This window comes from Rhinichthys klamathensis, unplaced genomic scaffold, assembly GCF_029890125.1.
Source record: "Rhinichthys klamathensis goyatoka isolate OS25496 unplaced genomic scaffold, OSU_Roscu_1.1 h1tg000240l_1, whole genome shotgun sequence".
NCBI lineage: Eukaryota > Metazoa > Chordata > Actinopteri > Cypriniformes > Leuciscidae > Rhinichthys > Rhinichthys klamathensis.
Window position 1 is genome coordinate 872,270 of NW_026606762.1, and position 16,937 is coordinate 889,206.

Below are 16,937 nucleotides of genomic sequence, written 5' to 3' on the forward strand. Positions count from 1 at the left end.
TTTTTCAAGAGAACTTCAAGTTTGTCTACAAACTTTTTTATCTAATTGTAAAGTGTTACCGAATTATGGTAAACATCATAGTCTACACATGTTACTGCCTGATTCAAGCAGATCGTGGCTGTTGATGCATGAACATACAAATTCAGCATTAACAATCACCATGTTTATTCTAATTTGAACGGCTTTGATAACATATCTGTGAAAATAAAAGACATTACGAATAAAAAAAGATTGAAAATAGTGCACGTTTGTGCGGGTATAGTGAATATTTTCAATTTACAACAAAACTTGTTAATTATTCAACAAGAGAAATAGACAGAGTTATTTTACACAATTCCGATACCACATGACAACTTACTTACAGTGCTTACTTACAGTGCTTGACTTTTTCGTGAAAAAGGAGTGAAGAGTTTTTTTTGCCGTTTTGAACTATCAAACTGATGGATTCGGCGCGGCTGCGAGCATGGGCGTGTCGCACGAGCTAGTGACTGATTACCATGGAAGCGTGAAAGTCACGTATGTAGATAGACTATCCTTTCTTTGGATTTTAAATCTCGATGTAGGGCAGGCTATACACATTACACACCCGCGAAAACCTCAGCTTGTCATAGACACATTTGCCCTATGAAAAAGTGCGGGGGACGAATTTACATTTTATAAAAAGTGGGGGGACGTCCCCCCCGTCCCCCGCGTAATCTACGCCCATGGGTGCATCCATATTATTCAGTCATATTCCATTAACTTATTCCAATCACTTGCATACTTTCTCTCATTCAGCATTCTGATTTAAAACAATAGCTCCAACTTTTTTGCCACAATGAAATCAAATAAAGTCGTGCTCAAAAGTTTACATACCTCGCAGAACCTGCAAAATGTTAATTATTTTAAAAAAAGAGGGATCATTCAAAATGCATGTTATTTTTTTTTATTTAGTAATGTCCTGAATAAGATAATATGAATAAAATATGTTTACAGTCCATAAGACAAAAATGAATAGATACATTTATAAAAAATAACCCTGTTCAAAAGTTGACATAACCTTGATTCCTGATGCTGTGTGTCATTACCTGGATGATTCGTTTGTTTTGTAATGGTTGTAATGCTTGAGTCCCTTGTTTGTCCTGAGCAGTTGCATAGTTAAACCCTTTCCAGCAGTGACTGTATGATTTCGAGATCCATCTTTTCACATTAAGGATAATTAAAGGACTCAAACACAACTGTATTAAAAAGGTTCAAACATTCACTGATGCTCCAGAAGGAAACATGATGCATTAAGAGCCGGGGAGTGAAAACATTTGAACAGGGTGAAGCTGTCCAAATTTTTCTTATTTTGTTTAAAAATATATATATTTTTTTTTTCATTTAGTACTACCCTTCGGAAGCAACGGAAGATACACACGTTTCCTGGAAGACAAGTTAAGTACAATTTACCTTGATCTTCAAATTCAAAAAGTTTTCATCCTATTTCATCCAAATACTTTTTTGTCTTGTGGACTATATGTAAACGTCTTTTATGTAAAATATCTTATTCAGGACAGTACTAAATAAAGAATAACATGCATTTTGTATGATCCCTCTTTTTTTTTTTTTTTTTTATAATGAACATTTAGCAGATTCTGTAAACTTTTGAGCACGACTAGGATGCACCAACATAAATATCAAGCACTGTTGTTGCAGTGTATTTCAGGCATGTCAGTTGGAGAACATCCATCATGCTGTCCACAGAGGCACAAGTGGTTCTAAAAGCTGAACAATTACCAAAGCAAGAGCTTTCCTTGCTCTCTCTCTCAAGTCGGTACACTAGGAGAAAATGGTATTTTTTATTTTCCTCAGCACTTTTTTCAAGGCTCCCCTGAGAGATCACATCCGCACATATCCAGCAGAATCTGATGAGGACAGTCAGACTGCCACCACCGTCCAGTCTCAAACCAGAAGCATGGACACACTTTTGTAAAAGGACTAATCCTGCTTTTAATAAAAGCCCAAAGGACAACCAGCAGGGAGCTATACAGCAGCAACAAAGTGAAATTAGTCATGACGCTGCTTGCCAAAGTCACGTTGGCTCTGACAATGTGAGCAACTGCAACAATATATGCACCAGTACCATGTTGAGCTGTGTTAACTGTTTTTTTTTTATACCTCTGAGTGAGTCATGCTGCCAAAGTTTTTTTAGACAATTATTGCAAAGAATCTCAAATGCAAATTTCAATTATAAAGTCTTAATTAGTATATGATTAGGTCTCAATGGTTACTTTTGTTTTAGGTATTATCTGACACAGCTGTACCACATGTGGAAGGCAGTGTATTTCAGGAAACAGCCATTTTGTAAATTCTCTCTCTGCCATTTTCTCTGCCCACCAAGACGATGCATTAAGCAGGCAAAATGAAATCAATATCCTCTTATTTTCACCACCAAAAGCAGTGGGATGAATATTCCCCCAAAGCAATGTGTATAACGCAGCTGCAGTTATAGGAACGTGAAGAGAAAAAGATTTCCACAAGCATTTCTATAAGAGCTGCAAAAAGTCTTTATCCACACATGAAATAAGACAAAATAATTAATGGAAATATTTTTATACGTTAAATAAATTACTTTTGCACAGTCCTTATATAGGCTACTTTTTGTGAACGATTCAACAATGCATGTTATTGCAAAGAAAAAAAATAGCTGACATCGCTGGCTGCTCATATTTAGGCAATGTTTTAGCAAACTCGCATAAAAGCTCCATTTCAGTATGCATCTGTACATCAGTAAAATTGTTCATGTTTATGCATGACTCAATACATCAATATGGTACGCTTTAGTGCCTATAAACGTAAGTAAATGTATGTGTGGTAGAACCAAACTTTATGTAAAATACGTACGAATACTCATGACGTCATGTGTGAGTATCTACGTATAAACAATGAGACCAGGCTGGTTTATCAAGTAAAATTGTTTGCGAAGGACAATTCTTATTGAAGAATGTAAAGTATCTCACCGTTACTGTATGTCCTCGCTTGTATTTAATGACAGTTATATAGATCAGTTAAAGTCACCATGAAGTTAAAATCAAGTCATGTGCCCTAATAATCTTCAATCAAAATTACTTCTTCTCCTCTTGCAGCAACATCTCTTCTCTTCTCTGATGACGTGTTTACTGGCACAAAGGCGGGGCAACCTGTCACTCACATGAGATTGACCAATAGAAAACCACAACCATCCAATCAATTCCACATGGACAAAATCAAGTCCCGCCCTACATTTTTTCTTGTTCGAGACGCTGTTTCACTCTGATATACGTCAGAATAGGGATGACAAGACTATTGCAATTTCCGTTTCATGCTGACTTTAAGATAATAGGTAGTTCATGGGAGTCAAATTCTACTTCTTGTAGAAGGGGGGGACAAACAAAGCACGCACTATCCCACTAGCATTATCACATCCATCCTGTTTTTAACTTCAAGTGGTCAACTGATGTGTAATGATGAGTAACTTTCAGCCTGATCAGGGAACCCACACAGCGTAGGTGTACGACCCAGGAGATCTTTTAAACATCCTTCAGCAAATACAGTTCACACAAAAATGTAAATTATGTCATCATTTACTAACACTCATGTCATTCCAAAACCATTAAACCTTCTGTTCATCTTCGGAACATACGTTTAATATTCCCTCATCCTTTTTGTCCATCCACTGAAAGTCCACACAAACAAAGTACAAAAAGTAATCCATGTGAATCGAAGAGTTTAATCCAGATCTTATCTTATAACGGTTTCTATGGTTGCTATTATTCAGATGTAAATATATAAACATTGATCAACACACATAAAGAACAGCAAATTTGATAACGGAAGCTCAAACGTGTTTGGTTTGTTCTCATTTGTCAAGCAAGCTCGGTTGAAATTTCGGTCACACTTTATTTTAAGGTGTCCTTGTAACACTGTAATTATACATTTAAGTATTGAGTAATATTAATTAACCACATGTACTATGGGGTTCGGGTTAGTATTAGGGTTTGATGTAGGTTAGTTGCAATAATGTAAGAGAATTGCATTGATTCTCTTGTGATGCATATATATATACACTGTTGGACATTGTTTGTAGTAAAATGGTCCACAGGGCTAAACGTTGCCAAAGCTGAAAAAACACCCTCATATGTTAAGCTTTTTCATTAAGCATAATGCCTCCTCTCTTTTGTCCATTAGGGGGATATATCTGTTTATAACTCATTTGGCTTTGATCTGAGGAGAGAATCCTCCCTTTGGAACAGATCTCATTATAAATGTGTATGACTGTAATTAACCAGCTCCTATAAGGCTAATTGTAGTAAACCCACAACAACTTAAGCAAATATTGATTTAGTCATTGTGAGTCCAGAACTACCATTGGATTAAACAGGAACATAATAAATGATCATGTGATACGGCTGTTTAAAAGATAAACAGTGAACGCCTTTCCGGGAAATAAACACACTAATGCACAGTTTCAGTGAATCAGGCAGGAAAAGGGGAAGGTGAAAATTGCAACATTGCACAATTAGAGAAAATGCACCAACTATATTAACCACCCACACACAATGCTTTAATTATCAGTTTGAATAAATAAAGACCAAATAATAAATGGAAATTCTGTTTGGCTGATTAGTCAGTTCAGATTTCTTCCAATTGTCTCGCACACTAGGGTTCCACAAGCACAGTTGTTTAATAAGCCACTGACTGCAGACATAGACGAGTTGCTGGCAGGATCTGCGGAGACATGGGTTCTTAGGATGTAGCCCAGAGGAAGAACTCAGCCTCAGTCATTGGATTGGACAGACCCCTGACATCTTCACTGGGCATTAAGTGAACTACCAGGCAGGAACAAATTAAATAGTGACCTGAGCTAACCAACAATGCATCAAAGTCAGCAAACAGCCATACAGGCAAGCTTACTAAACCGATCCCCCTAGTATTGTTCCAAGGTCTTTGTTATTTAAGCCATTTAACTTAGTAACAAACATCCAACTGGGTTATTCATGCATTTTAAATTAAGTGTCAACATAAAGATGTATTCACAACCCAATTTGCTTCTGTACTGTGACAATTTTTTTTTATATAAACAGAATATTTAATTTGAAAAAGGTTGGGTGGAACCAACTCTTTTAAAGCTGCAGTCCGTAGCTTTTTTTGGGTTAAAAATTATCCAAAACATATATTTGAGAAAATATATAACCAGCCAGTGTTCAAAACTCAAAACATTACAGCTGCGATAAAGTTGTTCAAAAGACTCTGTAAGTGCTTTCAAGGTGCCAGGAAAAAAATGTCATACTGTGCCACCAGTCAGCGGCACACATTCAGGAATTGTTCTATATGTTTCTATGTTAATTTTACATCTGTAGTGGCATGTTGTTGTTGTTGTTAGGATTCTCTCAGTTTGAGGCCTCTGATAGTCAGAGACTCTAAGGCACTGGCCCCATTGGCCTGGTCCATAATCTATCCTTGGACTTGTTTTTTTCTGCTGTGATCATTGGGTCATGAAAAGTGGGCATTCCAAACCTGAATGCGAGTCGGCTGAGGAGCAGTGCTCTCTTCCTGAAACACTGCCGGCACACACTTTTGAAGGGGCGTTTTAAACATGAAGAGGGGGCTAAAGGTCAAGTTCTTCCTGCAGAGCATCCTGGTGTGTTCAAATTGTAACACTTCCTTTTGTTGTTCAACTTTGGCTACTACTGCTGTACATCATTATATTAAAGTGCGCATATAATAATCAAGTTCATAACTTTGGGATCTACTAGAATAAATTGTTGCAGCACCTCTTTTCACCTTCTGCCTGAAACATTTGGCCTGATCTGATTGGTCAGCTGATGCATTCTCGTTGTTGTTCAACCGCTTAGAGTGTGTGTCAGAAATGTACCATAATATGGTTTCATCTCCCGAAGCTTCATGAGCAGCTGTAAACTGTGTCATATCTGTGGTAACATTGGAAGTCCATACAATGTTTTTTTGACCATCGCAGCAAAAAAAAAAAAACAGTGTCTCCTCGCCAAATCAAAATTACTTACTGACAGTGGGCCACAGCAGCCAGTAGGTGAGCATTATGTAAATGTCACAGAAATAATGGCAAGACTACAAACAAGGCATTCAGGAAGGTGTTTTATGTAGGAGAGATGAACTCCCTTTGGCATGGACTTTGTGCTTTGTCACTTTGCAGATTGTTTACATGGACAAACAGCTATATTACACAGCTATATGGATATTGGTTAGAATTACCAAGTGCCCATCACCCAAAAAGGATAGTCAGAGGCCGAGCAAATCCTTTTGAAGAAATATTACGAAGACTCAGAAGTGACAAAGTCCAAAAAGTTGTGGACTCTACATTTGAGCTTTAGTCACTACCTTTCAGAGACATTCTACATGCACTAAATTCCAGATATTAAAAATTGCAAACATGCATGATAGTGTCCACCTGCATCAGCACTAACCTGTCGTAATCCTGGCAGATCTCTCCCACGGCTATCAAAGCTTTCAGATACTCGTTTGGCTGATATGGGTTGATGTAGTGCAGGGAACAGCTATTGCGAGGGTCCCCATTGGACGCCGTGAAGTCAATGGCAACCTAGAGAGATAATAGTATGACACACTCCTGATGAAACTGCAAAATGCACGGCAAAAATGTAATGGGTTACATAATCTGATCGATCGTCAAATACGTTTAATCGTTTTAGTTTTGCGCCTGGAACAATAGTTGTCTCCATTGTAGAAAATTGAAAGGAAATGTCTGTCTACAAAAAGTCAAGCACTCAAGAGCTGTCTTTCCTAGGAAGCTACACAAAACCTGACTTGAACAGATCTGCAATCAAATGCCCATCTGTATAAATAATTAAAGTGCTTAAAATGGACAATATGTAGATTTTATTTGCTTAGAGGCATGCTGATTGTATAGTCATTCATCAAGCAGATGTTATAATCCAAAATAGCACAAACGGCTACCATATGCTCTGTAATACAGAGATACAGCTCATATCCCAGTAAACACTCGATATTAGGGTGTATCAAATTTAAATGGGAAATTTTAATTTCAAAATATCAATTTGGCTGGCATTGCATTTTGTTCCAATTAACATAAAAATGACTTTTGCTAAGTTTTAAGGAATTCAATTGAGATTTAGGGGTCCCACCTAACACATGAACTTTGGCGAAATATCAATTTTTAGTCTAATTGCCAAAAGGTTGACATCGGAATGTTGAGTACAGTGAACTTTTATACAGTAACATATTCTATAGGGTTATAAAAGTAAAAGTTGTTTGTTTGCCATTTGGGCAACTTGGGCATTTCTCAGAATTCAACTTTCAAGATTCTCCATTTATTTGTCCTATAGACAAAATGAATGGAGGTCAATGGGACATGTTCATGTGGCCTTACCCTGAATTTTGTGCAGCATGGATGGATGTCGGATAGATGTCTAGTGGCTAACTCACTGGCAACTAACAGGGCCTAATGGTAAGAGCTGACACTAACTAAATTTTAAACTTAATTGCTCAGTCTGTGCCAGAGTCTGCTCCACTGAGCAACATCACCAGGGACAAAGAGAGAGGAAATGGAACCTGAACTCTGAACCTAACCAGTGCGTCTCCCCCAGATATGTCTCCCCACCCGCCACCCAAGAGTAACCGTCCTATTCAGGGATTGGCTAGGGATTGGCTTGCGTTTGCAGTGGGGAAGGTTTGGCTGTATGTTGCGGTCATGTTCAACTGCCTGCAGCACATTCTTTCCTTCACATTCTGCTCCTTCCTTGACACTGTGACGAAGTCGGATGTGAGCTTGACGCCACGATCAGGACACAGTCATTGACCACGTTCATTGCACGTACATTGACCTCACTGTGAAAACCTGGTTCAGGAGGACCTCACCAATGTGGTGCCGGCACCCAGACCAAAGCAGTGGTCGACCCAGTGAGAGCTGTGTATGGCAATGCAGGCTGCTGTGAGATGGCCGGCGTTTGACGCAGTGGTGTCAAATGCCATGTTGTGTCAAATGCCATGTTGACAACCTGGTCAGTGCAGCACCAGTCCTGCAGCAACTTGCATGTCAACCGGGCAATGATCATTCCACATGCCTCATTGGTCTGCTTCTTATACGCTGGGACACCAAGCAGTTTCAGCCCCTCTGTATCTCCAACCACTACTGTAAAACGCACCTCCAACTGGCGCACATTCCTGAGCATCTGTGTTAAAGGGATACTCCACTTTTTTTGGAAATAGGCTCATTTTACAACTCCCCCAGAGTTAAACTGTTCAGTTCTACCGTTTTTGAATCCATTCAGCCGATCTCCGGTTCTGGCGGTACCACTTTTAGCATAGCTTAGCATACGTCATTGGAGTGGACAAGACCATTAGCATTTCTAAAAAAAAATGACCAAAGAGTTTCGATATTTTTCCTATTTAAAACTTGACTCTTCTGTAGTTACATCGTGCACTAAGACCGACGGAAAATGTAAAGTTGCGATTTTCTAGGCTGATATGGCTAGGAACTATACTCTCATTCCTGCGTAATAATCGAGAAACTTCACTGCCGTACCATGAGCAGCACCTGAAAATAGGCCACCTTCCGTCAACACAACGGAACTATTTTCAGGCGCTGCGTCATATCATTACGCCTGCTGCTCTCATGGTACTGCAGTGAAGTTTTTTGATTATTACGCAGGAATGAGAGTATAGTTCCTAGCCATATCAGCCTAGAAAATCGCAACTTTACATTTTCCGTCGGTCTTAGTGCACGATGTAACTACAGAAGAGTCAAGTTTTAAATAGGAAAAATATCATAACTCTTTGGTCATTTTTTTTTTAGAAATGCTAATGGTCTTGTCCACTCCAATGATGTATACTAAGCTATGCTAAAAGTGGTACCGCCAGAACCGGAGATCGGCTGAATGGATTCAAAACCGGTAAAACTCAACAGTTTAACTCTGGGGGAGTTGTAAAATGAGCCTATTTCCAAAAAAAGTGGAGTATCCCTTTAACTTGCTGTCCCAGTGTAGGGTGCACAATGGAGGTGGTGTCCACTGCTTGTGCTGTTCCTCACTGATTGTCTCCAGCACTTGGCGTCTTGCTCAGTCAGCATTTGCGTAAGATGCAGAGATAACAGTTACAAGGACATTTTACTTGGGAAATTTAGCGGAGAATGTAGTAACAAGAAGAAATGTTTAATTTGGAAAGGGCCATTTTCCCTTTGCTTTTGGCTGTTTGTAATGTAACTGATTGTTACTGTTGGTTGCCAAGGTAACAGAGTCTTAGACCTAAGTTAGCCTGGGGGGGAAGGCGTCTAATTTTTTTGGTCTAAATTAAGTCAGTCTTTATTTTTGTGAAACAGTCTAACTTGCATTAGACTAGTCTATGAGCAAATTTTAGACTTGTCTAACACTATAGACCGGTCTAAAATAGCTTTGTGAAACCGACCCCAAATGTGGCCACTCTTTCATTCTTCATGCTGGCCAAGAAAGCTAGGTCTTCTGGGTTATCAATCAGCTTTTCAACATTTGGAGGCCACAGCGGAAATGTGGCATCAAGTCTGCACTCCATTTTCTCCAATTGTTTCGCTGTAGTCTCACTGGAGCGATTGGCCTGGGCGATTTTCCGCAGCTTGGTGTTAGCATTGACTAAGTCTACCACCAACTACAATGCTACTCTCAATAAACATGAGTCATCTATACTGTGAATATGACATTGTCCACTCTAGACTACTGTTGATGTTAAGCTTAATAGCTTAGCTAACATAGATAGCTAACTGTGGTTAGCAAACTGTTGCTAGCTAACGTTAGCTAAATGTAATGAGCACCAAATACCTATAAATATGACTTAAATGACTTATGATAAATAAGTATACAAAGATACAATTCAAGATATGATAGTAATATGTAATAATACATACCAAACACAGAAAGATCACCTCAAACAGAAAGATCACCTCAGATTTCTTGAGCTGTAGTATTGTTTACCTCAGATCTCAATGGCGACCATTGAGCACTGTTAACCACTTTATCCAACAAAAACAGATGTACGGTGGCACCCCTAAATCATCATGTACTGGAAAAATATTTTGCATTTGTTGTTTCTACATATATTGGAACACTTTTAGCACCCAGCCATATCAAAATTCAAGAATTGTGTTTTTTGATGCACCCTACTCGATATATTATATTAAACCAGTGCACTACACTTAAATGAAGATCCTATTTGAATCCTGCTCCAAAACATTGACTCCAACCATTCACTCTGAGGGTTGACATCGGGTTATCTTTCATTTTAACAGGCAACGGGAGAATTCAGATATTTAAATAATGAATATTCAATTGGATTCATTAATAATCTTGGCCCATTTTGCTGCTCTAAAAGGGAGCATGAGGTGTGGGACTTAAAACAGTTTGGATGAGGTATTAATTTGTTTTGTTGCCTCCAGCCGTGAAACAATCACATTCTTACTTAAAATAAAACTCAAGAGAAGCTGGTTGACAAACGTGAATAGGGATTAAATAACGTATTCTGATCTGGTTTTAAGAATTATTAGCTATTTTTACTGGCAACTATAATCAAGAACTTTACGTTTTGCAGTCTGCCTCACAACATCATGTATAAATGAGCTGCATTTGCTGCGAGGAGGCAGTTATCAGTCCAGCACGTCTGGCATCAGTGTCTTCATGCTTGGTGGAGAACTTGGGCAGTAAATCTGTGAAGGGTCTGGATCGCACCGCTGTGCTAAATGTGGAGCGCACTGCTGTTCCCACTTACTGTGAAGTGTATTTGGCAGCCTCCCATGATGTAGTCCAGGAAGGAATAGACTCTGTGAAGCTGCAAAATGAAGAATGGAGGGTGAGTAGAAAACCCTGCCACATTTATCTGCAAGACTATCTGCAAAAGTTATGATACTGATACTGATACTACATACCAAACACACACATGTACTGTACATGAGCTATGAAGCAACTCACATAAAGAGTACAAAACATATGGTGTCCAAAAAAATGGTTGGGACACCATGAAAATATTATACAAAATGGCATTATACCGTTACTGTACCATCGTAGCACCACAGACACAATAGTTGTTGAATGGTTATACCCGGTGTTGGAGTAACGCATTACAAGTAACGCATACAAGTTACGTAATCAGATTACTTTTTTCAAGTAACTAGTAACTAGTTTAAATCTACAACAAAATATCTGTGTTACTTTTTTAAATAAGTATGTTTTCCCAATTACAGACTGACAGCTCTCCAGTCCCAATGTTGAGAGAAATGGAGAGAAAGGCAGGAGTTGTGTGGCTGTCTAAACATGATGGTTTTTGGGGTTGTAGTTGAACTATCTTCTTCTATATCCTATTCTTCTGTACAATCCAGAATGGCAGCACAGCTGAAAGGTTTGTTTGAACTGCTATACAGGCGTGAATTTGCATTTACTTAGCCTGAGGCTTATTCATTTCACTTTTGGTGTGAAAGTGCCATTGAATTTGCCAAAATATTACTTTTTCTGTTATTAAAAAACACAAAAAGAACACAATTCTCAATCTGAATTGAAAAATGTGAAAAGGATGAAAAAAACTGACGTAAACAGCTCTATAAATAGAAATCTCCCCTATGTAAATGTGCACAAACCAGACGAATGCATTGGCCTTTTCCCACCACGCTAATGTCTTTAGGCTAAGCTTGATTGTCACACCCACCCACAACAATAATAACTATGTCTATTCATTGACAGCTTGTTGGCCAGCATTGTGCAGTACTAGCATTCCTAAAACAGGACGGGCATATCTATAAAGCTCTCTCTGCGTGCGCACAAACTGCCAGGCTCTTACCTTGAGATCGCTGAGAATCACCAACCCAGAGTTCTTGTAGTTCTTCTTCTTCAGTTTGTATTTTGGATTGATGCACTCCCACGTGACCTTCAGGAACACAGGAAGAGATCAAAGAGGTGAGATGAAAATTGAAGGTGGCACTGCAGCGAAGTCACTTTAACCACGCATGCAGAAGGGCTGTGACTTTTCTTATGCTAATGACCGATTTCAAACACCAATGTATGGCTGAAGGTCTCACACTGACCTTGTTTCCTGAGGAAATCTTCTGCATTTCTTTGAAATTAGTGTAGAATTCACCAATGAAGTCATGCTTTCCCCTCGAGTCATAGTCCCAGACTAAGCACTGCAGTTCACAGACAATTACAACTCATTAACTCATGTGTCTCTTATGTTTCCATGTTTCATTTTGATTTTCATTTGAGAGATCCTATACAGTTACAAGATAATGTCAGTACAGTCTACGCATTCAATTTCTCTCACCCTCATGTCTTTCCAAACCCCTAAGACTTTCGTTCATCTTCGGAACACAAATGAAGATCTTTTTGATGAAATCTGAGAGCTTTCTGTCCCTCCATTGACAGCTGCACAACTACCACTTTGACGCTTCAAAAAGTTCAAAAAGAGATCATAAAACTAATCCATATGAATTGAGCGGTTTAGTCAAAATTTTCTGAGGAGACTCGATCGCTTTACATTTTGAACAGATTTAATTTAGGCTTTTAATCACATATAAACATTGATCAGCGGACATAAATATCATTGTCTCTTTATGATCTCTTTGAAGCTTCAAAGTGACAGAAATCTCTTAGATTTCATCAAAAAGATCTTCATTTGTGTTCTGAAGGTGAAAGAAAATCTTACAGGTTTGGAATGACATGAGGGTGAGCAACTAATGGGTTCATTTTTTGGGTGAACTAACCCACACCAAAATAGTTATATAGCAAAATGTCCAAGATTCTGTCTTACAACAGATGTAGACTGGTCAATCAAACAAAATGATGAAAAAACACTATAAATTCACCACAAAGGTAGTCCATGCATTTCCCAAGACTGTAATGAATGTAATCAACAAATTCAATGTCCTCTGCCATAACTCTGTCAAACCCCATTGACTCTTGCACGTCCAGACTTGGGAAGATTTTCAGATCTGTTCCTAACTGTCTTTATTGATGTGCAATTAAATTAGAGCAGGGGTAGCAAGGACAACTTTGATAGTGCTTTTATTTTTGTCCTAATTGGAACTTGGCCACTGATCACAATCTGCGCTTATTGTAAAAGAGCATCTTGGACATTCTGCAAAACATCTTTTTTTGTGCTGTACAAAAGAAAGTAAGTCACAAAGGTTTGGAACCACATGGGTGATAGAATGCCCATTCTGGAGTGACCTATTCCATTAACATTCACCTTTAACTTCCTTTCGTCATCACAGCTGCACAGAGAAATGAGAGACACCTTAAAGGATTCCCACACAGGGTTCAAGTTGTTTTTAATCACCTGCAGATGAAAAACAATATCATTGTATAAACTAAATAGGAATATTGAATTGCAAAAGAAAGATTATTATCCGATGGGATGAAACTACTTACTTCAGTTCTGTGCACAAGCTGTTCTGTTCCATCATCATTGATCCGGTAAATCTCCAAGAATGGATCTGACTTGCTGAAGAGATCCTATACAGTCACAAGATAATTTCAGTACAGTCTACGCATTCAAAGGAACACATCATGAAATGGACGTTTTCTAAAAGACCCCATGGATTAATGAATGCAATCTTTTCTGAATTAATGTATTTTCTGAAACAGGAAGTTGGGCGAGGACGAAAAAAAGGACTTTTTAACAGGCCAATCGAGTGGTGAAGGGATGAAGTCAAACCACGGAAGACTGATTCGCTACTGGTTCCCTAGACAATTTTCTATGGGGTTTTATAATGGGGGTTTATGTTACAGAACAAAGAGTCAAAGTATCATTAAGTTGTGTTTACCACAGGCTTTTACTCATTAATTGAAAAAAAAAAAAAAAAACATTATAAAACCCCATAGGAAAATCTTGAGAGAACCAGGGGCGAATTAATCTTCTGGGTTTTGACGTCATCAAAAAGATCTACAGCATAATACGTGGAAAAAGCTATAGCATTTACATTCATCTTAATGTTAGTTGCTCGGCTGACGCCGATACCACAGATGTATGCAATTTGAAATTTGTCATCTTAGCTCATGGGCACTTTTATTTTTCTGAGCCATAAATGTCACAAAACTTATCAATCTGGAACATGACTTCATGACTAAACTAGCTGTGATGACAATGACCATGTCATTCTTTTCAAAGCCCTCTAAAAACAATCACTGGCATCACATTTTTTTCTGATAATATCATGCTAATTTTTTACATTTATATTTAAACAAAAATATTTTTCGAACACGTGACTACTTTTGATTGGCTGAAAGGAAAAAAATATGCTTTTTGCCCCATTGGCAGTTATGGCCATGCTAACTGTTTTAGCCATGCTAACCTGCCAAAACTTGACACCTATGCTCGCTATTTTAGGCGATGAAAGGTCCTGTGAACAAGGTTAGCTATTAGTAATTCTGGTCCTTTACCCCTGAAGATTGTAAATTTAACTCTGAAGGTATTTTCACCGTTACCATTGTTCTGCACATTTTCTTGGGCAAAACCCAGTCATTTCAATAGAAATACAGGAAATTCCCGATCGTGTGGATTTCTATGAGGTTGAAATATTTCTCCAAACAGATTTCACTACAGGTTGACGTTGGTCATCATTCGAAACTGTAAAGAGCCTATTTTTACTTGTGCACACTCACAATAAAAACAAAACATTGTGCTTTTGTAAAATAAAGAAAATAATCAGGATGCCACTTTCTGCCATCCTGGTTTCCTTTCCATGAAGTTTGTGGAGCGCGTTCCAAAAATGAATTGAAACTCAGCATATAGACTACTAGCAAGCTCTTGCGTGCCAACTAAACTCTTGTTTTTGAGTGTGGATTGCCTGTGACTGACTGTATTCATTGTCTGACTGTATGCATGCATGACATGAAGTCTGTACCGTGACGGTTCGGGACAAATACGCGTACCGTTACACCCCTATTTATGATTATATTTGGTTAAGTTTTAGGGGTATATTTCCATATTGATTGCAAAAAGAAATTCTGAGTTCACTTTAACTACAAATTAGTAAAGTGAATGTGCAATAACACTTTCGGTATGGAATAATTGGTCAGGGGAAAATGCATATTTCAATATTATTTTTCAGAGTGCATGCCCATGTGTGTTCCTGCCAATTGTGCTCATAGCTGTGGAAAATCAAATCAACAATATTGTCTGAAACAATGATTCAACATAAGGTTTCTGAATTGTGGCTCTCCGGAGAAGCCACTGAGGACTTTGTTCCTAAGTGTGTGCAGATGTGAGAGAGAGAACTAGGCAGAGAGAGATAAAGGGAGAGAGAGAGAGCGAGAAATGGGTAGAGCAAAGAACGAGCCATTTAATATCCCCATTTCTCGCTGCATTAGTGTGCGACATCTCCACAGGGACGCTGAAAGAGGAGGTGCCCCCACTATCTGGTTGTCAAGGTAACATCTTGCCAGTGGTTTGAGTGAAGACTGATTTAGACAAGTGATTTGTCTGTTGTTCGCATTCATCAAATGCATCGCACCTCTGAAATATGTCATTGCGTTTGCAAAGTTCACTATGGACCGATGATGATTACCGGCTGCTCATTATTTCCGGAAGACATTTAAGGCTCCCAGACTCCAATGAGACAAGAACCTTAACGGCATTTTCCTTTAACAGATGGCTTAATGCACAGATTAAAGGTTAATTCCGTGCTTGTCTTTTATGATCCGGTGAAAAATAGAGCTATCAATGTCCCCTGAAAAAGACAAAATATGTGCTAATATCTGCAAAGAACCCAATGTGAAGGTACAGCGCCAAATTAAGCATTAAAAAAATCACAGAGAAATTGCCATTTGAAGAGTCTTTGATAAATGTCACATAACCCAGAGCGACTTTTCGATTCAAGATGCATTAGCGACTTCTTCATAAAGAGAAAATGGCATTCACATAAAGGCACAGACGTCTCCAGAATGAGTCACGTGCAGAAGCTGTCATGAAGTCCAATATAGTTTGATTTGCCAATGTGTCCATTTTGTTTAAATCATATCAGTCTGTATTCAGAGAAAGCCAACGTTATTTGAACAGACAGATCCTGTCCAAAGATAGCAGCACAGCTATTATTCTGCCTAGCCGTTTATTAGACTCCATCCATCCTCTCACTATGATATCCGGGCCAGGATGGAGCCAACTCTGGATTTTGTGAAGAAGAAACGCCGATCAGCTCATGTAATACAGCTAATATTAACGATGCTACACATTCAGAACTCCCATATTAATGATTGTAAAACAAGTACATGAAGTCCAGTGAGGAATAATTAACAGACCTGAGGGTAAAAATGTGAAAAAGCGCGCTGCAATTTGAACAGCAATTACAAGAGGGGGGACAATAAAATCCCCCTCCCTGAAAAAGAGCATTAATGTGGTAAGCTGATGAATATGTTGGGGCTGATTGCAGAGATAGCTTGAAATGAAAGTTAGAATTCAATTTTATTGCCTTATGGAATTTGCCATCATTAGCCTTTCAGAATTAGCCTGGTTAATGTTCTGTTGGGCAGGCGGACAAGCTTGTCGCTAGTACAGAAATAAATTAGTGATGTGACCGTGTAGCAACCTCTGCTTTCATGCATATGCAATGTGCAAAGAATGTGGTTCCATATTCTAAACACGATTTACTGCGTCAGCATATGCATTTTACCAAGAGAAACCCTACTTTAATAAACTTGAGATGACATGCTGGATTAGTTTAGTGCATTTTTCAATTTGAGAGATGGAGGATTATTATTATAGATGGAGAGGGCCCCACTTGATATGATATTATGGATACATTTGTATAGAGCTGTTTTCACACTGAATAGAAGCTGTGGATATACTATACGTTTAACCAGAGATGGCATAAATGTATTTACACAGATTGACAATTGATCACATGCATTGATTGTTGTTTTGTGTGCAAATCAGATGCTTTAGGTGTAGAAATTGCCAGGGGTGCTTATCCTAAA

The 16,937-nt window shown here is 38.5% G+C and overlaps 1 protein-coding gene across 1 annotated transcript in view; it reads right to left on the reverse strand.

The window, feature by feature from the left end:
* Positions 1-16,937, reverse strand: part of cpne7 (copine VII) — a 57,760-nt gene that overhangs the window by 17,580 nt on the left and 23,243 nt on the right. The window contains exons 6-11 of the mRNA XM_056265828.1: positions 13,395-13,478; positions 13,213-13,302; positions 12,053-12,151; positions 11,809-11,895; positions 10,747-10,806; positions 6,444-6,577 (exon numbers count right to left, since the gene is read on the reverse strand). Coding sequence (XP_056121803.1) covers positions 6,444-6,577; positions 10,747-10,806; positions 11,809-11,895; positions 12,053-12,151; positions 13,213-13,302; positions 13,395-13,478 — 554 coding nt within the window. The remainder of the gene's footprint in view (positions 1-6,443; positions 6,578-10,746; positions 10,807-11,808; positions 11,896-12,052; positions 12,152-13,212; positions 13,303-13,394; positions 13,479-16,937) is intronic.